The 27,617-nt window shown below is 36.8% G+C and overlaps 1 protein-coding gene, 1 non-coding gene and 1 pseudogene across 2 annotated transcripts; 2 read left to right on the plus strand and 1 right to left on the minus strand.

Annotated features, from left to right (window-relative positions):
* The window catches only part of LOC130962686 (uncharacterized), a 44,998-nt pseudogene extending 22,438 nt beyond the window's left edge, over window positions 1-22,560 (plus strand).
* Window positions 10,343-10,450, plus strand: LOC130964989 (small nucleolar RNA R71). Its single transcript, XR_009081050.1, has one exon. It is a non-coding gene; the product is annotated as a small nucleolar RNA R71 (small nucleolar RNA).
* Window positions 22,561-24,340: 1,780 nt separating the features above from the next.
* LOC130962687 (receptor-like protein kinase FERONIA) lies at window positions 24,341-25,411 on the minus strand. Its single transcript, XM_057888864.1, has one exon. It carries the CDS (start codon window positions 25,409-25,411, stop codon window positions 24,341-24,343), a length of 1,071 nt encoding a protein of 356 aa, XP_057744847.1.
* Between the last annotated feature and the right edge of the window lie 2,206 nt (window positions 25,412-27,617).

The following is a 27,617-nucleotide window of genomic DNA, read 5'->3' on the forward strand; positions in this document are numbered from 1 at the left end:
GTTGTGAAAAAGTATAGTTCACAATTTCGCGCACCATAAGTGTTTGAGTATGATGGTGGGAATGGCCCCATGAAGTCAATTCCCCATACATCAAACAATTCTATCTCTAATATCCCATGTTGAGGCATGGCATATCCGTGAGGCAGGTTACCAGCTCTTTGGCAACTGTCACAGTTACGCACAAACTCTCGGGAATCTTTATAGAGAGTAGGCCAGTAGAAGCTGCACTGGAGAACTTTAGTGGCTGTTCGCTCACTTCCAAAATGTCCTCCATACTGTGATCCATGGCAGTGCCATAGGATCCTTCGTGCTTCTTCTCTGGGTACACATCTGCGGATCACTTCGTCAGCACATCTCTTAAAGAGATATGGTTCATCCCAGAGGTAGTACTTGGCATCTGAAATTAATTTCTTTCTTTGCACTCTGCTGTACTCCTTGGGTATGAACCTCACAGCTTTATAGTTTGCAATATCTGCAAACCATGGAGCTTCCTGAATGGCAAAGAGTTGCTCATCTGGAAAAGTCTCAGAGATCTCAGTAGAAGGGAGGGACGCCCCAGCTACTGCTTCTATTCGGGACAGATGATCAGCTACTTGGTTTTCTGTCCCTTTTCTGTCTCTTATTTCTATATCAAACTCTTGCAGAAGCAACACCCATCTGATAAGCCTGGGTTTTGAATCCTGCTTTGTGAGTAAGTATTTAAGAGCAGCATGGTCAGTGTACACAATCACTTTAGATCCCACTATATAAGATCTAAACTTGTCAATGGCATAAACCACTGCAAGTAATTCTTTTTCTGTGGTTGTGTAATTCTTCTGTGCATCATTTAGAACACGACTAGCATAATAAATGACATGCAGAAGTTTGTTATGCCTCTGTCCCAACACTGCACCAATGGCATGATCACTGGCATCACACATTAATTCAAATGGCAATGTCCAATCTGGTGCAGAGATGACTGGTGCTGTGACCAGCTTAGCTTTCAGGGTCTCAAATGCCTGCAGACACTGTGTGTCAAACACAAATGGTGTGTCAGCAGCTAGCAGGTTACTTAAAGGTTTTGCAATTTTTGAAAAATCCTTTATAAACCTTCTGTAGAATCCTGCATGCCCCAGAAAGCTTCTGATTGCCTTAACATTGGCAGGTGGTGGTAATTTTTCAATTACCTCTACCTTTGCCTTGTCCACCTCTATTCCCTTGCTTGAAATTTTGTGCCCAAAGACAATTCCTTCAGTCACCATAAAGTGACATTTCTCCCAGTTTAAAACCAGGTTAGTCTCTTGGCACCTTTTCAAGACAAGTGTTAGGTGATTAAGACAGGAGCTGAATGAGTCTCCATACACTGAGAAGTCGTCCATGAAGACTTCCAGAAATTTCTCTACCATATCTGAGAAGATAGAGAGCATGCACCTCTGAAAGGTTGCAGGTGCATTGCACAGACCAAAAGGCATCCTTCTGTAGGCAAACACGCCAGAAGGGCAAGTAAATGCTGTTTTCTCTTGGTCCTGAGGATCTACTGCAATTTGGTTGTAGCCTGAATAGCCATCCAAAAAGCAATAGTAATCATGGCCAGCTAGTCTTTCTAGCATTTGGTCTATGAATGGTAAAGGAAAATGATCCTTTCTGGTGGCTGTATTGAGCCTTCTGTAGTCAATACAAATGCGCCACCCTGTGACTGTTCTTGTAGGAACCAGTTCATTTTTTTCATTATGAACCACTGTCACGCCTCCCTTTTTGGGGACAACTTGGACAGGGCTCATCAAGGGGCTATCAGAAATAGGATAAATAATCCCAGCCTCTAGTAATTTAGTGACCTCTTTCTGCACCACCTCCTTCATGGCTGGATTTAGCCTCCTCTGTGGTTGGACCACTGGTTTGGCATTATCCTCCAACAGGATCTTGTGCATGCATCTAGCTGGGCTAATGCCCTTAAGATCACTTATGGACCACCCAAGAGCTGTCTTGTGTGTCCTTAGCACTTGAATCAGTGCTTCCTCTTCCTGTGGATTCAAAGCAGAGCTTATAATCACTGGAAAAGTGTCACCCCCTCCCAGAAATGCGTACTTCAGGGATGGTGGTAGAGGTTTGAGTTCAGGTTTGGGAGGTTTATCCTCCTCCTGAGGAATTTTCGAAAATTCCTTTGCTTCCTCTAGTTCTTCTTGATCAGGTTGAGCATCTTTGAAGATGTTCTCAAGCTCTGATTTTAGGCTTTCAGCCATATTGATCTCTTCTACCAGAGAGTCAATAATGTCAGCTCCCATGCAGTCATCTGGTGTGTCTGGATGCTGCATAGCTTTTACAGCATTCAACTTGAACTCTTCCTCATTGACTCTCAGGGTTACTTCCCCTCTTTGTACATCAATGAGAGTTCGTCCAGTTGCTAGGAAAGGTCTTCCTAGAATGAGAGTTGCACTCTTGTGCTCCTCCATTTCCAGCACCACAAAGTCAGTTGGAAAGGCAAAGGGCCCAACCTTGACAATCATGTCCTCTATTATGCCTGATGGGTGTTTAATGGAGCCATCAGCAAGTTGGAGGCATATCCTGGTTGGTTTGACTTCTCCAGCCAACCCAAGCTTTCTGATAGTGGATGCAGGTATTAGATTGATGCTTGCTCCAAGATCACATAGAGCTGTCTTGGTGCAAGCACCTTCTAATGTGCATGGTATCATAAAGCTTCCAGGATCTTGAAACTTTTCTGGTAAGCTTTTCAGAATGACTGCACTGCATTCTTCAGTGAGAAACACTTTTTCAGTTTCTCTCCAATCCTTCTTATGACTTAAGATCTCTTTCATGAATTTAGCATAAGAAGGTATTTGCTCAAGTGCCTCTGCAAACAGAATCTTTATTTCAAGAGTCCTTAGATAGTCTGCAAAGCGGGCAAATTGCTTATCCTGTTCCGCCTTGCGGAGTTTCTGAGGATAAGGCATCTTGGCTTGATATTCTTCAACCCTTGATGCTGCAGGTTTATTCCTTACAGAAGTGGTTGAAGAAGCCTTGTTAGAGGGATTATTATCAGCACTCTCAGGTGTCTGATCCTCCCTTGGCGTTTGAACGCCAGGATTGGGTGGAAAATGGGCGTTTAACGCCAACTTTTCCTCCTTTTCTGGCGTTTGAACGCCAGAACTGGGCAAGGAATGGGCGTTTAACGCCAGCTTTCCTTCCCTTTCTGGCGTTTGAACGCCAATAGCATTCCTCTCTGGGCTCTTACTGTCCTCAGAGGGATTTTGAACAGTGGTTTAGTTGTTCTCTGTCAATTGTTCTTTGTTTGGCTTTTTGCTCCCTTGAGCAGTAGTATTCAGTGTCTTCCCACTCCTCAGTTGAACTGCTTGACATTCCTCTGTTATCTGTTTAGATATTTGTTGTTTTGCTTGTTTCAACTGCAGTTCTATGCTCTTGTTAGCAACCTTAGTATCATGGAGCATTTCTTTAAATTCTGCTAACTGTTCAGTCATCAGGAGCAATTGTTGATTAAGCTCATTCATCTGTTCTTGAGGATTAGGATCAGTGACTAATGCCATGACCTCCTCTTTTGGAACGAACTCATTGCTAGAGTATAAGTATTGGTTTCTAGCAACAGTGTCTATAAGCTCTTGAGCTTCTTCAATTGTCTTCCTCATGTGTATAGATCCACCAGCTGAGTGGTCTAAAGACATCTGAGCTTTTTCTGTGAGCCCATAGTAGAAGATGTCTAACTGTACCCACTCTGAAAACATTTCAGAGGGGCATTTTCTAAGCATACCTCTATACCTCTCCCAGGCATTATAAAGGGATTCATTATCCTCTTGTTTAAAGCCTTGGATGTCCAGCCTTAGCTGTGTCATCCTCTTTGGAGGGTAAAAATGATTCAGGAATTTGTCTGACAATTGTTTCCATGTCTTTATGCTTGCTGTAGGCTGGTTATTCAACCACCTTTTAGCTTGATCCTTTACAGCAAATGGGAACAGTAATAGTCTGTAGACATCCTGATCTACCTCTTTATCATGTACTGTGTCAGCAATTTGTAAGAACTGTGCCAGAAACTCAGTAGGTTCTTCCTGTGGAAGACCGAAATACTGGCAATTTTGCTGCACTATGATAATGAGTTGAGGATTTAGCTCAAAGCTACTTGCTTTGATGGGAGGTGTACAGATGCTACTCCCATATGCAGCTGTAATGGGGTTAGCATATGACCCCAGAGTCCTTTTGGACTGATCAATCCCTCTTAGGTCCATAATGGACAAAAGGGAAATGATAATGATTGCAAATAGATAAATTTTGTTTTTTTTTTTAAATTAACGAAAAAAATTAAAATAAAACAAAAGAAGATTAAAATAAAAATTCGAAAATCAAAAAGAAAATAAGATCAAAGCAAATTGAGAACTGAATCAATTAGTTAATAAAAAAGATTTTGAAAACAGCAATTAAAAAGATATGATTAAAAATTTTTATGAAAAAGATTTGATTTTTGAAAATAGGAAAGAGAAAAACAACAAAAAGACACCAAACTTAAAATTTTTAGAAAATCAAACACTAATTTTCGAAAATTTTAAAGGAAAACACAAAGAGGACACCAAACTTAGAATTTTTATGAATCAAAAAGGGACTAAGAACATGCAAAATCGAAAATTAAAAGAAAAGCAAAAGCATGCAATTGACACCAAACTTAAAATATGAAACTAGACTCAACTAAAAGACTCTAAACCAACAAAAATAAAACAGTTCTAATCTAAGCAACAAGATAAGCCGTCAGTTGTCCAAACTCGAACAATCCCCGGCAACGGCGCCAAAAACTTGGTGCACGAAATTGCAATCACACTTTTGCAATCCCGAACAACTAACCAGCAAGTGCACTGGGTCATCCAAGTAATACCTTGCGTGAGCAAGGGTCGATCCCACGGAGATTGTCGGCTTGAAGCAAGCTATGGTTATCTTGTAAATCTTAGTCAGGATATCAGAAATTATCAGGATTGATTGTAAAAAGCAAAAGAACATGAAATCAGTACTTATTCAGCAGTAATGGAGAATAGGTTGAGGTTTTGGAGATGCTCCATCTTCTGAATCTCTGCTTTCCTACTGTCTTCTTCATCAAACACGCAAGGCTCCTTCCATGGCAAGCTGTATGTAGGGTTTCACCGTTGTCAATGGCTACCTCCCATCCTCTCATTGGAAATGTTCAACGCACCCTGTCACGGTACGGCTATCCATCTGTCGGTTCTCAATCAGGCCGGAATAGAATCCAGTGATTCTTTTGCGTCTGTCACTAACGCCCCGCCTTCAGGAGTTTGAAGCACATCACAGTCATCCAATCATTGAATCCTACTCAGAATACCACAGACAAGGTTTAGACCTTCCGGATTCTCTTGAATGCCGCCATCAGTTCTAGCTTATACCACGAAGATTCTGGTTAAGGAATCCAAGAGATATCTACTCAATCTAAGGTAGAACGGAGGTGGTTGTCAGGCACACGTTCATAGTTGAGAATATGATGAGTGTCACGGATCATCACATTCATCCGGGTTAAGAACAAGTGATATCTTAGAATGGAAGCAAGCATGATTGAATAAGAAACAGTAGTAATTGCATTAATCCATCAAGACACAGCAGAGCTCCTCACCTCCAACCATGGGGTTTAGAGACTCATGCCGTGGAATGTACACAAAGAAACGTGTAAAAATGTCATGAGGTACTTGATACAATGTCAAAAGATCCTATTAATAGTAAACTAGTAATCCTAGAGTGTACAGAAATGAGTAAATGACAGAAAAATCCACTCCGGGCCCACTTGGTGTGTGCTTGGGCTGAGCAATGAAGCATTTTCGTGTAGAGACCTTTTCTGGAGTTAAACGCCAGCTTTCATGCCAGTTTGGGCGTTTAACTCCAAGTTTTATGCCAGTTCCAGCGTTAAACACTAGAATTTCTGAGGCCGAATTGCTACGCAGGTTTGGGCCATCAAATCTTGGGCAAAGTATGGACTATCATATATTGCTGGAAAGCCCAGGATGTCTACTTTCCAATGCCGTTGAGAGCGCCCCAATTGGGCTTTTGTAGCTCCAGAAAATCCACTTTGAGTGCAGGGAGGTCAGAATCCAACAGCATCTGCAGTCCTTTTCAGTCTCTGAATCAGATTTTTGCTCAGAACCTTCAATTTCAGTCAGAAAATACCTGAAATTACAGAAAAACACACAAACTCATAGTAAAGTCCAGAAAAGTGAATTTTAACTAAAAACTAATAAAAATATACTAAAAACTAACTAAAAGATACTAAAAACATACTAAAAATAATGCCAAAAAGCGTACAAATTATCCGCTCATCAATGTGTCATGATAATACAATGAGAATTTGGATACCTACTCATGTAAAACTATAAGAATTAAAAATCTATGTGCATTGATAAGCCATGTTTATTTTTATGTCTATAAAAAAATCAATAAATAAATAAGGGGGCAAAATTACCCCAATGTTAAATTAAAAATTCAAAGATCAATGCACATATGATAAAATTGATACATGAGTATGGAATGTAAAAGGGAATTCTGGGTAGCTAGGTATGAATTCTAAAGTTATATAAAATATATAGGTTGGGTTAAAGCTGGGTTAATTAAAGATTCAATTTATAAGCTTACTTAACCATATATGTATCCCTACCCTTACCTTGGCCCCATTACAACCTTGAAAATACCTCATGATGTCTGCATTGGCATATTAACTGTTGTTTATAGGTAGGAGAAAACAAAAGTTAGAGAGCATGATTAGAGAAGGATAGAGTGATTACCCTACACACTAGAGAGATTAGAGCATACATACATCATCAGTGAGGGTTCAATGCTTGAATTTCCATGTTCCCTGCTTTCATGAGCTATCTTCTTGCACTTTTATCTGTCTTACTGTATAATGATAGAATTAGTGGAATTTGATTTGTAATTGTTTTGAAGAGCTTATTTACTTTTGATCAAGTGGGCAAGAATCATATAGTTGCATTCATATATATAGGTTGCATTGTATTGCACGAGTTTCTACATGTTCATACTTATTTATCTTATCTCCTTCAATTAAGCATGAGGACATGCTAATGTCTAAGTGTGGGGAGGTTGGTAAACCACTATTTTATGGTTTATATTGTGTTTAATTATGTGGTTTTATCATGATCCTTACCCACTTATTCATTAATTTAGCATGCAATTATATTTCCTTCCTGAAATTATTACATGGTTGAAAACTGCTTCCTAGAGACTTTTCTTATTATGCATTTTAGTTCTCCTTTATCCCATTCGATGTTGTGATCTGTGTGTTAAGGTAGCGTTTGGTGGAGAGACAGAGACAGAAAGATTGAGACTGAAAGACAGAGACTAAGAGACAAGATTGAAATAAATCTCAGTATTCTGTTTGGTGCAAAATGGGAGACAGGAGTTGAAACAAGAATGAAACTCTAATTTAATTTGCACAAAGGATAAAATTGGAATTAATTAATTGAAATAAAAGTATTTTAGGTATAAAATGTTATTAAAGTTTCAGTCTCCATCTTTAAAAATTTCAGTCCCCTGTGTCCCTACTTTTTGGAGGTACTGAAATACTGAAATTTTAGAGACAGAGACAGAAATTTTAGTACCAGTCTCTGAACTAACAAACACAATACTAAGTCTCAGTCTTTCAGTCTCTGTCTCAGTCTCTGAAAACAAACACTACCTAAGTGTTTCAGGCTTTATAGGGCATGGATGAGTAGGAGATTGGAAAGGAAGCTAGCAAAAATGGAAGGAACACAAGAAATTGAGGAGATAACCAGCGAGAAGTAACGCGGTTGGTGCACGAAATTGTGATCACTACAACTTCGCACAACTAACCAGCAAGTGCACTGGGTCGTCCATGTAATAAACCTTACGCGAGTAAGGGTCGATCCCACGGAGATTGTTGGTATGAAGCAAGCTATGGTCACCTTGTAAATCTTAGTCAGGCAGACTCAAATGGGTATAGATGATGAATAAAACATAAAGTAAAAGATAGAGATACTTATGTATTCCATTGGTGAGAATTTCAGATAAGCGAATGGAGATGCTCTGTCCCTTCCATCTCTCTACTTTCCTACTGTCTTCATCCAATCCCTCTTACTCCTTTCCATGGTAAGCTTATGCAAGGGTTTCACCGTTGTCAGTGGCTACCTCCCATCCTCTCAGTGGAAATGTTCAACGCACCCTGTCACGGCACGGCTATCCATCTGTCGGTTCTCAATCAGGCCGGAATAGAATCCAGTGATTCTTTTGCGTCTGTCACTAACGCCCCGCCCTCAGGAGTTTGAAGCACGTCACAGTCATTCAATCATTGAATCCTACTCAGAATACCACAGACAAGGTTAGACCTTCCGGATTCTCTTGAATGCCGCCATCAGTTCTAGCCTATACCACGAAGACTCTGATCTCACGGAATGGCTGGCTTGGTTGTCAGGCGAGCGCTCGGTTGTCAGGCGATCAACCATGCGTCGTGTATCAGGAATCCAAGAGATATTCACCCAATCTAAGGTAGAACGGAGGTGGTTGTCAGGCACACGTTCATAGGTGAGAATGATGATGAGTGTCACGGATCATCACATTCATCAAGTTGAAGAACAAGTGATATCTTGGAACAAGAACAAGCAGAATTGAATAGAAGAACAGTAGCTTGACAGAGGGCTCTCATGGAGCCTCACAAATGCTCAGAGCAATGTTGGAACCTCCCAACACCAAACTTAGAGTTTGAATGTGGGGGTTCAACACCAAACTTAGAGTTTGGTTGTGGCCTCCCAACACCAAACTTAGAGTTTGACTGTGGGGGCTCTGTTTGGCTCTGTTTTGAGAGAAGCTCTTCATGCTTCTTCTCCATGGTGACAGAGGGATATCCTTGAGCCTTAAACACAAAGGATTCTTCATTCACTTGGATGATCAGTTCACCTCTATCAACATCAATCACAGCCTTTGCTGTGGCTAGGAAGGGTCTGCCAAGGATGATGGATTCATCCATGCACTTCCCAGTCTCTAGGACTATAAAATCAGCAGGGATGTAATGGTCTTCAATCTTCACCAAAACATCCTCTACAAGTCCATAAGCTTGTTTTCTTGAATTGTCTGCCATCTCTAGTGAGATTCTTGCAGCTTGTACCTCAAAGATCCCTAGCTTCTCCATTACAGAGAGAGGCATGAGGTTTACACTTGACCCTAAGTCACACAGAGCCTTCTTGAAGGTCATGGTGCCTATGGTACAAGGTAGTGAAAACTTCCCAGGATCTTGTCTCTTTTGAGGTAATTTCTGCCTAGACAAGTCATCCAGTTCTTTGGTGAGCAAAGGAGGTTCGTTCTCCCAAGTCTCATTACCAAATAACTTGTCATTTAGCTTCATGATTGCTCCAAGGTATTTAGCAACTTGCTCTTCAGTGACATACTCATCCTCTTCAGAGGAAGAATACTCATCAGAGCTCATGAATGGCAGAAGTAAATCAAATGGAATCTCTATGGTCTCAGTGTGATCCTCAGATTCCCATGGTTCCTCATTAGGGAACTCATTGGAGGCAAGTGGACGCCTATTGAGGTCTTTCTCAGTGGCGTTCACTGCCTCTCCTTCCTCTCCAAATTCGGCCATGTTGATGGCCTTGCACTCTCCTTTTGGATTTTCTTCTGTATTGCTTGGAAGAGTACTAGGAGGGAGTTCAGTAATTTTCTTGCTCAGTTGTCCCACTTGTGCCTCCAAATTCCTAATGGAGGACCTTGTTTCAGTCATGAAACTTTGAGTGGTTTTGATTAGATCAGAGACCATGGTTGCTAAGTCAGAGTGGCTCTGCTTAGAATTCTCTATCTATTGCTGAGAAGATGATGGAAAAGGCTTGCCATTGCTAAACCTGTTTCTTCCACCATTATTGTTGTTGAAACCCTGTTGAGGTCTCTGTTGATCCTTCCATGAGAAATTTGGATGATTTCTCCATGAAGAATTATAGGTGTTTCCATAGGGTTCTCCCATGTAATTCACCTCTTCCATTGAAGGGTTCTCAGGATCATAAGCTTCTTCTTCAGATGAAGCATCCTTAGTACTGCTTGGTGCATTTTGCATTCCAGACAGACTTTGAGAAATCAAATTGACTTGCTGAGTCAATATTTTGTTCTGAGTCAGAATGGCATTCAGAGTATCAATCTCAAGAACTCCTTTCTTCTGATTAGTCCCATTGTTCACAGGATTCCTTTCAGAAGTGTATATGAATTGGTTATTTGCAACCATTTCAATTAGTTCTTGAGCTTCTGCAGGCGTCTTCTTCAGATGAAGAGATCCTCCAGCAGAGCTATCCAAAGACATCTTGGATAGTTCAGACAGACCATCATAGAAAATACCTATGATGCTCCATTCAGAAAGCATGTCAGAAGGACATTTTCTGATCAATTGTTTGTATCTTTCCCAAGCTTCATAGAGGGATTCACCTTCCTTCTGTCTGAAGGTTTGGACTTCCACTCTAAGCTTACTCAATTTTTGAGGTGGAAAGAACTTTGCCAAGAAGGCATTGACTAGCTTTTCCCAAGAGTTCAGGCTGTCTTTAGGTTGTAAGTCCAACCATATTCTAGCTCTGTCTCTTACAGTAAAAGGGAATAGCATAAGTCTGTAGACCTCAGGGTCAACCCCATTAGTCTTGACAGTGTCACAGATTTGCAAGAATTCAGCTAAGAACTGATGAGGATCTTCCAATGGAAGTCCATGGAACTTGCAATTCTGTTGCATTAGAGAAACTAATTGAGGCTTAAGCTCAAAGTTGTTTGCTCCAATGGCAGGGATAGAGATGTTTCTCCCATAGAAGTCGGGAGTAGGTGCAGTAAAGTCACCCAGCACCTTCCTTGCATTGTTTGCATTGTTGTTGTTTTCGGCTGCCATGTCTTCTTCTTTGAAGATTTCTGTTAGGTCCTCTACAGAGAGTTGTGCTTTAGCTTCTCTTAGCTTTCGCTTCAATGTCCTTTCAGGTTCAGGGTCAGCTTCAACAATAATGCCTTTGTCTTTGTTCCTGCTCATATGAAAGAGAAGAGAACAAGAAAATATGGAATCCTCTATGTCACAGTATAGAGATTCCTTGAGGTGTCAGAGAAGGAGAAAATTAGAAGGAAGAGGTAGAAGAATTCGAACTTAATCAGATAGAGTTCGAATTGTGCATTGAGGAGGAGTGGTACTCCATAAATAGAAGGATGTGAGAAGAGAGGAAGAAATTTTCGAAAATTAAGTGAAAGATTTTGAAAATATTTTGAAAAACTTTAATTGATTTTCGAAAACCAAGAGTGGGAAAGAAATCAAGTAATTTTTGAAAAAGATTTTGAAATTAGAATTTAAAAAGATATGATTGAAAACTATTTTGAAAAAGATGTGATTTGAAAAGTTATGGTTTTTAAAAAGATATGATTTTAAAAATTAATGACTTGGCTAACAAGAAAAGATATGATTCAAACATTAAACCTTTCTCAACAGAAAAGGCAATATACTTGAATTGTTCAATCAAATCATTAATTGTTAGCAAGTATCTTTGAAAAAGGAAAGAAATTGATTTTGAAAAAGATTTGATTGAAAAGATATGATTTGAAAAAGATTTGATTTTGAAAAACTTTGAAAACTTGAAAAAAATTTGCATTAAAAACAAAATCTTCCCTCTTGTGCCATCCTGGCGTTAAACGCCCAGAATGGTGCACATTCTGGCGTTTAACGCCCAATGCACTACCTTTTTGGGCGTTAAACGCCCAACCAGGCACCCTGGCTGGCGTTTAAACGCCAGTCTGTCCTTCTTCACTGGGCATTTTGAACGCCCAGCTTTTTCTGTATAATTTCTCTGCTGCATGTACTGAATATTCAGTTCCCTGTACTATTGACTTGAAAATAGAACCAAGATCAAATAAACAATGCATGCAAGACACCAAACTTAAAATGAGACATTAGACTTAAACAAGAAACATAAAATATTTTTGGTTTTTTTTTTTATTTTGTAATTTTTTTTGGATTTTTCGAAAATTAAGTGAAAAAGAAAATAAAGGTATCAAAATTCTTAATGAGAATTCCAGGAATCATGCAATGTTAGTTTAAAGCTTCAGTCTAAAGGGATTAGACATGAATAGCCAAGCTTCAGCAGGACATTGCATTCAAGAGCTAAATTGATGATAATCAATCAGCTTTGGTGATGATAAGAACATCACCTTGAAACACTAGAATTCATTCTTAAGAACTCTGAAAAATACCTAATCTAAGCAACAAGATGAACCGTCAGTTGTCCATACTCGAACAATCCCCGGCAACGGCGCCAAAAACTTGGTGCACGAAATTGTGATCACTACAACTTCGCACAACTAACCAGCAAGTGCACTGGGTCGTCCAAGTAATAAACCTTACGCGAGTAAGGGTCGATCCCACGGAGATTGTTGGTATGAAGCAAGCTATGGTCACCTTGTAAATCTTAGTCAGGCAGACTCAAATGGGTATAGATGATGAATAAAACATAAAGATAAAGATAGAGATACTTATGTATTCCATTGGTGAGAATTTCAGATAAGCGAATGGAGATGCTCTGTCCCTTCCGTCTCTCTACTTTCCTACTGTCTTCATCCAATCCTTCTTACTCCTTTCCATGGCAAGCTTATGCAAGGGTTTCACCGTTGTCAGTGGCTACCTCCCATCCTCTCAGTGGAAATGTTCAACGCACCCTGTCACGGCACGGCTATCCATCTGTCGGTTCTCAATCAGGCCAGAATAGAATCCAGTGATTCTTTTGCGTCTGTCACTAACGCCCCGCCCTCAGGAGTTTGAAGCACGTCACAGTCATTCAATCATTGAATCCTACTCAGAATACCACAGACAAGGTTAGACCTTCCGGATTCTCTTGAATGCCGCCATCAGTTCTAGCCTATACCACGAAGACTCTGATATCACGGAATGGCTGGCTTGGTTGTCAAGCGAGCGCTCGGTTGTCAGGCGATCAACCATGCGTCGTGTATCAGGAATCCAAGAGATATTCACCCAATCTAAGGTAGAACGGAGGTGGTTGTCAGGCACACGTTCATAGGTGAGAATGATGATGAGTGTCACGGATCATCACATTCATCAAGTTGAAGAACAAGTGATATCTTGGAACAAGAACAAGCGGAATTAAATAGAAGAACAATAGTAATTGCATTAATACTCGAGGTACAGCAGAGCTCCACACCTTAATCTATGGTGTGTAGAAACTCCACCGTTGAAAATACATAAGAACAAGGTCTAGGCATGGCCGTGAGGCCAGCCCCCCAAATGATCTAAGAACTAGATGTCCAAAGATGATCTAGAGATCTAAAGTGATCAAAAGATGAGAATACAATAGTCAAAGGTCCTATTTATAGGAAACTAGTAGCTTAAGAATTACAAAGATGAGTAAATGACATAAAAATCCACTTCCGGGCCCACTTGGTGTGTGCTTGGGCTGAGCATTGAAGCATTTTCGTGTAGAGACTCTTCTTGGAGTTAAACGCCAGCTTTTGTGCCAGTTTGGGCGTTTAACTCCCATTTTGGTACCAGTTCCAGCGTTTAACGCTGAGAATTCTGAAGGTGACTTTGAACGCCGGTTTGGGCCATCAAATCTTGAGCAAAGTATGGACTATCATATATTGCTGGAAAGCCCAGGATGTCTACTTTCCAACGCCGTTAAGAGCGCGCCAATTGGGCTTCTGTAGCTCCAGAAAATCCACTTCGAGTGCAGGGAGGTCAGAATCCAACAGCATCTGCAGTCCTTTTCAGTCTCTGAATCAGATTTTTGCTCAGGTCCCTCAATTTCAGCCAGAAAATCCCTAAAATCACAGAAAAACACACAAACTCATAGTAAAGTCCAGAAAAGTAAATTTTAACTAAAAACTAATAAAAATATACTAAAAACTCAACTAAATATACTAAAAAACATACTAAAAACAATGCCAAAAAGCGTACAAATTATCCGCTCATCAGCGGTCGCATGGCGCACGCATTCGCGCGAAAGAGGAGAAATCGCAGTGACGCGGCCGCATGGCTCACGCGACCGCGTAGAATGGAAAAGCACAAATGACGCGGAGGCGTGGACGACGCGAACGCGTGGCAGAGAAAAACGCGAATGACGCGTCCGCATGGCTCACGCGTTCGCGTGACGTGCGCGATCTGCAGAATCTGCAAATTCTACTGGGGGCGCTTTTGGGCCCTATTTTGACCCAGTTCTCGGCCCAGAACAGCATACTAGAACCAGAGAACATGCAGAAACCAGAGACAACATTCATTCTACACAGTTTTAGTTTTAGATCTAGTTTTTACTCCTCCTCTAGGTTTTTCTCTCTACACATTGATAATTTTAGGATTTATTTTTCTCTCACTTTTTGCATTGGGATATTGAGAAAAGTTATTACCTCATCAAGATTTCGTCATTCTAGTTTGTTCTCTTTACTTGGCTTTACTCTTCCATGTTCTTTGCTTTGTTAATTTTACCATTGGAACATTATTATGATTTATTTAATACAAGGATTACTTCTATTTTTATTTGTTTATTTTGATTTTATTTACAATGTCTCTCTTTAATTCCTTTTCATATGTTATAAATTTTACATTCTCAATGAGTGAGTAGTTCCCCAACTTGATGGGGAGTTGATTGAAAGGAACCAATTAAGTTGGAAGGCTTAAAAGAAAAATTGTAATTGGGTTATTGTTGGTTTGCCCTCTAGTCACTAACATCAACCCCTTTTAATTAAGTGGGTTGCAACTTGTGAACGGGCATAGCATCCCAACTTGTTTGACTTTCCCTTACCTAGTAAGAGATAACTAAACAGGATAACCTTTGATTATCAATTAATCTAGAGAGAAATCCAACAATAGCGGAACTTCCAACTAATCAACTCCCAATCAAGGCTTTTATTTACATTATTCAAATTCTCCAATTTTATTTCCTGTTTACTCAACTCAAACCTTTTTGAAAACCTCTGATTAATAAAATAGCATACTTTTCTGCAACTCGTTGGGAGACGACCTGGGATTCATACTCCCAGTATTTTAAAATTTAAATTTTTGTGACACCTTTCTAAATTGATAAGTGGATTTCTGGTGAGTTAAGAACTATACTTGCAATGTACACATTTTAATAATTTTTAATTCACCAATTTCTGCCGCATCAGTGATGTTTGAAAAATGGAAATTAATTGGGTTAAGACCAAAACAATTTCTCAAAATCTCGAAAGACATTTAGGTACTAAATCAAATAAAGTTATGCAGTGAAATCGCGGCAAAGTTGGAAGGAAGTCAAATCTGGTTAGAAGAGGAAAGTCCGGGGCAAAGTTTTAAATTACATAAACTCTCAAAGTACATATTCAAACAGAACGTGTAGAAAAAGTAAAGTAAAGTTGCGAGAAATTCAAACTCAAGAAAGAAAATGCGAGGTAAATTCTCATAGTCAATAAAGGAAGAAAGTAGTGCGTTGCAGCCAGACAGGCTTTTGTTAAATAAGAAAGTTTTTTAGAATTTTCTTTAAAAAAGTGCATGCTAAATTCAAAACCACTTTATCAAGTTTAAAGATTGGCTATGGATACAATTAAGTAAGAGAAAAAATTGATTTGAAATTTCTAAAATAAAAAGGAACCCAAAACTTCTTTCAAAAGGTTTGAAACAGAACTGCGAGTGTATTCTTAAAATCTCACCCTAATAAGGATATTCAGAATGTGCTAAAAGGAAATCAACTCGTCTTCAAGAAAGGAATTCAATTTCAAAGGAAAACAAGCAGCATTTAAAATGCATGAAATATCGTTCAAGCTTTTAGTTGATCCGATGAAATACAAAACTTATGAAGGATGATAACTCAACTAATAATGATTGCTCAAATATTTCCAAATATTTTTTTATGTATTAAACAAATTCAAAATTACACCAAAGAGTATGAGTGTTAAGGAGAGAAGAGTTTAGACAAGACAGATACTGCAAGGAATTTTAAAAACACATATGCAGTTAAGATTAAGTAAGAATGCATGTAAACAAAAGAACATAATCAGAAGATACTCAATTACTTCCCAAGAAAGGAATCGCAAACATTAACTTTAAAGCAGACCAAGAATGAACAACTCACTTGACATTCTCAGAGTTCAAGACACCTAATCGAGTAACCTCGAGAATTAACTCCTAACGTTCCCGAAACACACGATTCGCGTTATCCATATATATAATCCCCTAGTTTTAAGCCGGCCGAACTTAATGCTAGGAATTATGCAATGCAAGACTAATGGCATTAATCGATAGACCGTCATGTGCATAAAGCTTTAATTCTTGTTATTCAAACAAGAGCTACTACATGACAGACGCTCAGAGTAAGCAATTGAAGCATAGTCGGTCCATTCCTCAGGCTCTACATGAAGGACTGCTCTAATACCATAATGTAACATCCTAACTATTAAAATGTCACGCTTTCGGCTGTGCCATTCTGATAGCTCAGGTATTACGACAACTCTTAAAATATTTAATACTAAGATATGAGCCTGCTTAAAACTTAAACCAAATTTTTCAAAATCATACATCCATATTTACAATACAAATTACAATCCTTACAGAGAATACACACACACACACATATATATATATATATATATATATATATATATATATATATATATATATATATATATATATATATAATCCATATCAGATTCCTTAACAAACATTAAAACATTAATTTACAATCCTTAACATTAATTGACAAACATTCCATATCAGATTCCTAATCAAATTACAATCATTAACATTAATTTACAAACATTCCATATCAGATTCATATCTCTCTTATAAGAACTCGTAAAGATGAGGGCGAGGGAAAAGTAACTAATACAACATAAAACATCATTTAAAAAAAAAGGAAATAACTAATCTCTTCCAAACCTCGTCGTCCATAACCTGAAAAGAGGAAAGACTTGTAGGGGAGTAAGAACATCGTCCTCGAAAGGGTTCTCAATAGAGGGTTTTTGAGAATTACTATAATAGGATATGTAAAGATAAAAACTCTTTTTAAAGCATAGTGATTAGTAATCGTCTCATGCATCCTTTTAAAACCTAAAGATTTACCATTAAAATTCTGAATTCTTTTCTGAAAGAAGAAACTGTTTATTTCTTCAAAATTCAAAAGCCTTTCAAAGGGTTTTTCCTACCAGCATGAATGACCAACCTGTTTCAAGCATAGGTTCATTAAGTCTATACTGAACCAGTTTAGTTTTTCATACTTTTCTAACCAGAAACACAAACCAAACATGGCATTCAGCCCACCTCATGATCAACCACGGTCCTAGACCCAAACAATCCAAACAACAACCAATCCACCAAAATCCAACAGAGTTTCAGTCGCAAACACAAGTAAGAAGGTTCAAACACAATCAAGCAGTTACATCAAGTAGAGCAATTAGCAATTAAACATAAATAATCACATAGGCAAACCAATTACAATATGCACACCCAAACAATGTCACATAGATGCATGAATGCCTGCCCTATGGATGATGATATCATTCGTTGATTATATAGCCAACCAGACACATCCTGGTAGCTAACCATGGACTGAAACACCCATACAGAGCAAATGGGTTTGAGCTACAACCCTCTTACTACTACCTGCTTAACCCAGAGCTAATTGAATAACCACTACAATGGCTACTACCCAGGCAGGCATTTAAAAGCTCAACCTGAAGCAAGTGGGATGAACCACAACCCTTGCTACTACCCAGGCGTGACAATCACTGACCTGGAGCAAGCGGGATGAACCACCATCCTTACTACTACCCTGGTATCTCAAACTTGACCTGGAGCATGTAGGACGAACCACCATCCTTGTTACTACGCAGGTATCTCAAACACACATTCGTTTATGCCATATATCACTTTCTCCTCAAATCACTTTACCTTGAAACCAAAAGTCCTTTCTCTTTATAGCATTCTTACCCACACCATATAATTTTTCCAAACTAACCTCAAAATCATTTCATTCTTAAACCATCTGTTTAACCACCATAAATTAGGAATTATTAATTAATTACCACCACAATGTCTCAAGATTTTGTGGGAGAATCTACCAAATTTTAGTTTCTTAAATTCATTAAAAATCCTTAAAAATCATTGTTTTCCTAATTTGAATCAAAATCAAATCACAGAAATCAGAAGTCCTAAACAATTTTCAAAGCCGAATGACTTAGAACAAAACCAGCCCATTCAAATCAAAACCACATTCAAGTTCACTTTTAAAACTAATTCTCTGACATCTTCCAAAACATCACAAACAGAGTTACTCAATCAAAGTCCAATTTCCTTTAAATCCACTAATACTCCTCCAATTGAAATCCTCAAGTCAAATTCAAAAATATAAACCCCTTTCTTATTTAAAATAGCCTTAAGACATAAGTTTCTTCGAACTAACTTGCTCCCAAAAGAGATATAATATTTTTCTCAAAAAACAAGACTAAATTATAATTTTCATTTCAATAATTCATTTCAAAACATGGTTCATCACTTTTTTGAATAATTCAAGTAAAATAGTAAAAGTTTTAAACTCATAATTTTCCAAATAATATTTCAATAAAATCTCAGATTTTATAGGAATTTCGGCAGCATCTCCCCTAAAACTTGGACTTTGCCACCCTTTTCGAGTCCCAACCAAACCATTCCACAATCCTTTCCAACGGGTTCAAAACCAAATCAGTTTAAAATCAAGCTAATTCCAAAAATTCATATCATTTTTGTATCTCAAGGAAATCAATTCACAATCAAATCATTTTTAACGAACCAAACTCATTTTCAAAACTTTAAAGAATTAATTTAACAAAACCAAACAATAATCCAATCAAACAATAGACATATTCATCCCAAAACTGCCAGACAATATGTAAGACTTACATAGTCACAAAAAATTATATTTATCACATCCATATCCATTTATAACACTTTCAAAATATAAAATAAGCGTTTTAGAAAAACACCCCTACCTCGATAAGTCAAAACCAAAATCCAAACGCGTCAACCGAACTCTTTTCTCTCAGCCCGAAAACAACGGCGTCAACTCCAACTAGATTTCGCAGCGGCAACAGCCACAAAACCACAAGCCAACAACAGTAACTCCACCCTGAGATATTATCGTCACGTAAAACTCAATAATCTATAACAGAACAGCAACTGAAAGAGTTCAGAATAAGGAACGACTTACTGGGCTCACGAATAATTAAAAAACGGAGCAACAGCAGCTTTGGTGACGATGCAACACCTTGATGCCACATACAACAGCCATTGAACTTAGCATGTAAGACTCAAAACCCGACCCGAGAAGACTGTGGTTCTACCGACGGTTTCTGGCGGTCAGAAAGGTGACACAAAGTTTTGACGGTGACTGGGTAGTGATGAACGGCGGCGCAACAGCCACCTAGACGCGACGACGGTGACGAAAACTCTGCGATGCTCCCATTCGCGCATCCTCTCCCTCCTCCGTTCGTGATTCTAACGGCGGCAGCAAGGACGGGTCTCGCGGCAAAGGTCCGATGAAGTTGGCAGCGATGACGTGACGGTGGCAGCGAGGCAGTTTCTTCCTCTCCCGCGTGCATTACCCTTTCGTCAGTTTCTCTCCCTCTCTCTCTTCGCAAACTCAAGGACCATGGTGATGCGGTGAGGATGAACGGTGACGACCCCTCTGCGAACCCCATCTCCAGCGTATCTCCCTTCCGCGACGGCGCAGCTGGCAGCGACGCAGGTTACGGGTTCGGCGGTGACCAGCTGGCGGCAGCTCCCTCACACCCCTCTCCTCCCTATCTTATATTCTCTTGGCTTTCTTTCTTTCTTTGTTTTCTGAAGCTACAAAGTGGGTGTTTGGGGAAGGGGGTGGCGGCTGGCAGTATTAGGAGGGTTAGGATAGGAAAATTAGGGTTTTGTGTGTGTATTAAAATTCGGATTAGGGTTATTTGGAAATTTTAGGGATTAAGATAAGGTAGTAATTTTTTAATAAAAGCATCCAGCATCCGCTCCACCAACTGCCATGTCTCTGTCTGGTACCACTTACCTAAGTCACGGAAGCACCCCCAAACAGGGTCCCCGTGGGCACATAGCCCTAGGTGGTACGCCACGTCCTATAGGGTGATAGTGACCTCACCCCACGGGAGATGAAACATGTGAGTCTTCGGATACCATCGCTCAACGAATGTCGTAATCTAGGCATTGTCGAATGTGAAATTCCTAAGAGGTAACGTGTCGCCGAATCCAGCCTCCCTTAGATATGGGACGATGGCATCGGGTGGAGGAATGGTATGACTCACTTATCGGGGCAGTAGAAGGCGAGGCATCTGAAGAAAAAATATATGTTCACAATTATCAATAAGTAATTTAAAATCTTTTATTGGTTCTTTTAAGTTTAACGGTGTTTACAATATCACTAAATTTTTAAATAGGTTTTTATTTTTTTTATTAAATTCCTACACTATTTTTAGTTTTTTAATTGGATCTTTTCCGTATAAAAAATATTAAAGTTAAATAAATACTTTTTTTATAAATTGTAGATATTTATAATTAAGAACATAATGAGATATTTAGTTACATATTTTTGAGAAAAAAATATCCTGTTAGTTTTAATATATTTGATATAAAAAATCTAAAAATTAAAAGTACTATAATAACTAAATTTTAAAAAAATCTAAAAAATTTAATTATAAATTTGTTGAAACTAAAAGAAATAAAATAGATTTTCAAACTAATAATTATGTAATAACAACCTAACACAAGAGAAATAAAAGATAGTTCCAAATTTCTACTAGTAACCTATTCCTAACTATATAAACTATATTCTAGTTCTTGACGACTACCATAACTATGGCTACATACATACATATATCTATATGAGATTACATAAAATTCAACACAACAGAAGTAACCGCAAAGTCGGCTGCCCCGGCATAATGCGAAGTCTCATTCAGCCTGTTGATGTCTCCGTCATTACCAGCTGGGCGCGCCATCTTCGTACTTATTGATTATATAGTCAGAAAGGGGTAAAAGAGAGGATAAAGTAGTTGAAAGGAAAAGAGAGGGGTGCTCGTCATGAATTTTTGCGTTGAGAAAAAGTTGAGAAAAAGACATCATACGAAGAACCTAAGGACGAGGTGGTGGCGGATGAAAGGTGAGGAACAAAGAAGCTTCCTAAGACGGGTATGAGAAGAGGCAAAGTGGGATGGGAATGGAAGCGTGGAAGAGATGTGGAAGGAGATGACAGAAGTTATTAGAAGAACAACAAAAGAAATCCTTGGTGAATCTAAAGGAATAGGACCAAAAGACAAGGAGTCCTGGTGGTGAAATGCGAGTGTACAAGAAAAGATAAAGATAAAAAGGGAGTGCTTTAAAGAGTGGTCTTTATGCCGCAACGCGATAACTGGGAAAAATATAAGGCGGCTAAGAAAGAGACAAAAGTGGCTGTAAGTGAAGCAAGAACAAGAGCATATGAGGGTCTCTACCAGTCTTTGGGCACGAAAGAAGGAGAAAAAGGTATATATAGAATCGTAAAGAGTCGTGAAAGAAGAACGAGAGATTTGGATCAGGTCAAGTGCATAAAGGATAAGGATGGAGATGTGTTGGCTCAAGAGGAGAAGATTAATGAAAGGTGGAAGAGCTACTTCTACGAGTTATTTAATGAGGGACAGAAGACTCTTCCGAGCCTTGGTCGGTTATGCACAAGGGAAGAAGATCAAAACTTTGACTACTATCAAAGGATTCGAGACTTCGAGGTAAAAGAAGCTCTAAAACAGAAAAAAAAAAATGGCAGGACAGTAGGACCTGATAATATCCCGATTGAGGTTTGGAAGGGCCTTGGAGAAAAAGGCATCAACTGGTTAACTAAATTTTTTAATGAGATTTTAAGGTCAAAGAAGATGCCTGATGAGTGGAGAAAGAGCACCTTGGTACCTATCTACAAGAATAAGGGGGATATACAAAGTTGCGAAAACTATAGAGGGATCAAGCTCATTAGTCATACCATGAAGTTATGGGAAAGGGTGATAGAATTGAGGTTGAGAAAAGAGACACAAGTAACAGAGAACCAATTTGAATTTATGCTAGGCAGATCTACCACTGAAGCGATATACCTATTAAGAAGGATGATGGAGATGTATCGTAGTAATAAAAGGGATCTATATATGGTGTTTATTGATTTGGAAAAAGCGTATGATAGGGTGTCAAGGGAGGTCTTATGGAAGGTTTTAGTAAAGAGGAGGATAAGAATCACATATATTCGTACAATTAAAGACATGTATGATGGTGCCACAACTAGTGTGAAGACTCAAGGTGGTGTGACAGAGGAATTTTCTATTGGTATAAGATTACACTAGGGATCATCCTTAAGTCCATACCTTTTCACATTAGTCTTAGAAGTACTCACAGAGTACTTCCAAGAGCCTGTACCATGGTGCATGATTTTTGCCGATGATATCGTCCTTATGGGAGAGTCAAGGAAAAACCTAAATAAGAAGTTGGACTTATGGAGAGAAGGCCTAGAAGTGTATGGTCTGCGCATAAGTCGTAGCAAGACGGAATATATGGGAGTGTTGTGCAATCAAAGGGGAGCACGAACATAAGCTGAGTGTGGCAGAGATGAAGATGTTGAGATGGATGAGTGGTCATACGTGATTGGATAAAATAAGGAACGAAGACATAAGGGAGAGAGTTGGAGTAGCACCTATTGTGGAAAAGATGGTTGAATCGCGTTTCAGATGGTTTAGACATGTGAGAAGAAGACCGATAGAATACCCAGTTAGGAGGGTGGATGAGATGGAAGATGGACATGGGGTGAAAGGCAGAGAAAGACCTAAGAAGATCATCCATGAGGTGGTTAAACGAGATCTACATGTAAACGGTCTCTCTGTAGACATTATACATGGCAGAGGACAATGACGTCGTTTGATTCATGAAGCCGACTTCACCTAGTGGGACAAGTCTTTGTTGTTGTTGTTATTGTTGTTGTTGTTGTATCATAATTTTTTAATTTTAACAGTATAGATTTTGAATTTATTAATATACTTATAGAAAAAAGTGTAAAATGTATATTTAACTGTGAGACTAAAATTATTGTAAAATATTGAAAAAAAGTTTATTGAGTTATTTGAATTAACGGATGTTTTGAGAGACATGTATAAAAGCCAAATTTTAATATGTATTTGTAGGTGAACCGTGAACAAGCTTCAAATATTAATAAATAGACTTTCTTCATACTTTAAAGCCAAGTCGAGAGCCAACTTTCATTCGCAAGATAGACATAAACAAATATTTTTTTTAACTTTATACAAGTTTATATCTATATATTATAATTGACTTTATTTAAATTATTAATTTAGTATATTTATTATTTAAAAAATAATATGATAAGGATTTAGAATTAGAAAAAAATAATAAAATATTTATTTTATTTGTATTATTTTTATTTATTAAAAATTTAATAATTGTGTTATTTGTAATTTTATATTAAATTTATCTAAAATTTTATTTTTTAATTTTAATTTTAATTTAATTTTTTATTTTTTATTTTATTAATATATAAAAAATATAAATTAATATTTTTTTACAGGTGGAATAGAATTAAAAATTTGATGGTACTAATAAAGTTAGAATAGAATCCAATACTTTATCCTTCCTGTTGTCACCCTACATACGTGAGATGAGTTTGGAAGATAGACCTGCCACTATTTCGTGTGTGAGTCGCGAATTGGAGGCCCAATTTGGCTACAACGAGGCGTGAGTTGGTTAGTTCACAGTATGGCCCACATTAGTACCATTTCCTTTGGCAGGTGCCATTTGCGACTTGGACGTGCGCATTTCAGTCCAAGTATTCAGTATGCAATTATGCATTGTCATGCACACCTTTTGGAATTAATCTTTTTTAAATATTTAAATCAATAAAATACCCTGTCTATGCATCATAGTTTAGCACATTTTTACGAGAGAAGAATGCTAGACAACAAATAAATTTTGTGATTTGTAATAATTAATTAGTTATCATTAATATTTTTAGTCGTATAAAATTATTTATTTTTTTTATTAATTAAAAATGGGTTAAATTTTAATAAAAATATTGACTCTTTAGACCTTTTTAGGAGACCAAATTATTTATCAAGTTGTACAAACAAAACCTAGATTTAGAAAAAATTCATCTATGCCCAATCCATTTCCAATATACCAAAGGAAGGTATGGTTGACAAAGTAATGGAAGGATTTGAAATTGAAATAATCTAATGAAAATTTTCAATACCAAGACTCAAGAATTGATCATATATCTCAAAAACACACACACACACACGCATAAATAACAATTATTAAGGTAGACTTAGAAATTACTAAATCATATCCTTTAAGAAATTGAATTTAGGAATTGGCATTCGGCTCATATTTGGAGTCAGCTTCCTCTTGCAATTGCAATGCATGTTCAAGCTCCACTTCCACTTCACCCATATCTGACCTCTCTCTTCCATCAACAACCAAACATCGATGAGCAATGTCAACAAACAAATTCCAACAACTTGGATCAATCTTTGACTTCAGAAACGGATCAACAATTTCCTCAGCATATGACTTCAACAAATACTTACGTTTCAAATGTTCCTTAATAAGATCCATTGGTGACATAGCACTAAAAACTTCTAATAGAACTATACCAAATAAATACACATCCGATTTTTCAGTTAAATCACCGGTTGCTGCATATTCTGGATCACTATATCCACATGTTGACATTACTCTCGAATTAACTCTAATCAATGATTTTGACATGCTATATGGACCTCTTTTGGACAAGAACAACCCCGAAATTTTCGGTTCCCAGTTATGATCTAAAACAATGTTGCGCGATTTAATGTGACGGTGTATGATTGCATACTTGAGTCCTGTGTGAAGATAGTGTAGTCCACGCGCTACTCCAATGCAAATCTTAAGCCTAAGTTTCCATGGGAGTGGATCCCTTATAATTTTATTAAGATGAATATGATCAGAAAGGGAACCATTAGACATGTATTCATAAACAAGAACTAACTCGTTTCTTTCGACACAAAATCCAACTAATGGCATGAGATTAGGGTGGTGTATCTGTGAGAGCAAGACAACCTCGTTCTTAAACTCTGAGAAACCGAAGAATGATTCCTTTTTGCATCGCTTGATGGCGACTGCGGCGGAGCTTTGTTTCAAATGACCTTTGTAAACAACGCCAAATCCGCCTTCTCCGATTATGGAAGAATGGTTGAAGTTATTTGTTGATGATTGTAACTCAGCAAGTGAAAAGTGGTGGCAAAGTTCTTTTATTACGGATGATGGTTGTTTTGTTGAGACAAGTCTTTGATTTGAAAAGAGTTGTTTTGTTGAGGTGAGGGTTGGATTAGAAGGGTTCGTTTCTCTTGAGATATTTGACTTATAGAAACAACACATGTCTCGAAGCAAACCCATTTTTGGATAAATGTTTTGAACAACATTGAGTTATATATATATATATATATATATATATATATATATATATACAAATAATTTAAGAATTTAATTTTGAGACAATATTAAATATTTTTATATGTATGTTCAATTACATCATATCACATTTTATTTTTATTACATAAAGATTAGATATAATTAAATTATAGTATAAATTGTTTTACAATATCAATGTATTAAAATTAAATTTATAATTTAATTTAATATATTATCAATCTAAAATAATTTTATAGTGTCAGTGTGTTAAAATTACACTCGTATATAAATAGAAATCATGATGTTTTTAATGGAAAGAACGTATACATTAAGTTAACAAGTCTTGGTGTTTGTCCGAGTGAAAGCTAAGTCAACATAAATCAAAGCCGTCTCAATTGACTTCGTAGTTCTGCGGGTTCCACAACAACCCATTTGATAGCAATAGTGATCCTTCTCTGAAATGAAATCCCCTCCTTTAACTAGCAGAGATGAAACAAAACATTTTTGTCGCAGTTGAAACTTGAAGCATTAATGTAGTTAGGTGGGTTGTGATTTATTTAGGTTTAATTATTTTGTTAATTCATATAGTTTTATTAAATATGTAATTAGATTTTTATATTTTTTTAATTAAGTTCTTACACTGTTTTTAATTTTATAATTAGGTTATTTATTATGTCAAAAGCGTTAAAATTAATAGAATATTTCTTAAAAAATATGTGGTTAAAAATTTAATTAGATTTTTAATGGTGGGTACTTTTAATTTTTAAAAAAATATTCTGTTAATTCTAATATTTTTTATATTGACAAGAATTTAATTATAAAATTAAAAGTAGTATAAAAATATAATTATAAAAATATAAAAATTTAATTATAAATTTAATAAAATTATAGAGACTAAATAAATAATTAAACTATTTATTTGTTTATGGATTTTGCAAATGAGTTAATAAGAATACTGGTTATGAGAGTGAGACATCTAAATGGTATACTTCTATTTTCTAAAAAATTAAAATAACATATACATTAGTCTATTCAACTAAAATATTTTTCAAGAATCATTATAAACAGAATAAAAGAGAATGTCATTTAAGAGTAGAATGTCATTTCAATTAATAATTGGTTTATATTTATCTCTTTATAGTAACAGGTAACAACAACTTAAATTATTTCCCGCTTTATTTACTATTTTATTGATTAATTATTAGTATCATTAAAAATAATTAGTTCCCTCACTGAATCTCACCAAGGCCAAAAAGGAAAAAGCTTTAGGAGTAGGACCAATGTACCTTGCTTCCTTCACACGAGCCACAACTCTTGAAGACATAAAAGTAGAATGTTTCCCTCTAATAATGTTGCCCTAATTCGCTTGTGTTTATAACTGTTGTCATGGCTACATACTTTTCATGTGAGTATGCATGTGACATCAGTGCGGGAACTTGAAACAAAATTTCAGAGGGGTCAGATAGAAAATAATTATCAAAATATTTTTAATATGGATTCCATTTAAGATAAGTTCGTCTAATTTCATCTCTTTAGTTTAGATAATATTGTCAAATTTAAAGCCGTTTTTCAGGGTCATGTTTCAAAAAATTAAGGTCAAACTCATCAGATGTAATTTTTTGAACTTTTGAAGGTTGTATCTCACTTTCTTCGTGATTCATTAAAGTAGAAGAACTATCTACATGTGTTGATATTGTAAAAGTTATATATTCTTCTTCTTAAATATTAGCTTTTCTCTTAAAAAATGCATTAATTCTTTGATTTTTCATTATTATTTTATATAAAAAATTGAATATATATCCTATAAAATATGTAAAGAAAAAGTTAGGATAAATATTAAAATTTATGATATTTATTGAATTTTTTATCAATTTATATAAATACAATAATATTAATACTTATTAAATATTCTATTATTTTTTATCATATAAAAAATTAAATTAAATAAATAATAAAATATAAAATAATATTAAATTAAATAAATAAAAAATATTTAATTTTTTATATTTGAATTTAAAAATAAAGAGAATATTATTTATTAAATTTATTAAATACTTTAAGTTATAATAAAATATTTAAACTAATTAAATTATTTTTTATTTTTTAAAAAATATTATTAATTTTTTTATAAAATATTTAGAGGGATCATGATCCCTTGTCTGAGTTAAACTCCACCTATGTGACATGCAAT

Source organism: Arachis stenosperma, chromosome 2 (genome assembly GCF_014773155.1).
Source record: "Arachis stenosperma cultivar V10309 chromosome 2, arast.V10309.gnm1.PFL2, whole genome shotgun sequence".
NCBI lineage: Eukaryota > Viridiplantae > Streptophyta > Magnoliopsida > Fabales > Fabaceae > Arachis > Arachis stenosperma.

Coding starts and splice junctions, on each gene's coding strand:
- LOC130962687 (XM_057888864.1), bottom strand. CDS start 25,411: ATGGGTTTGCTTCGAGACATGTGTTGTTTCTATAAGTCAAATATCTCA.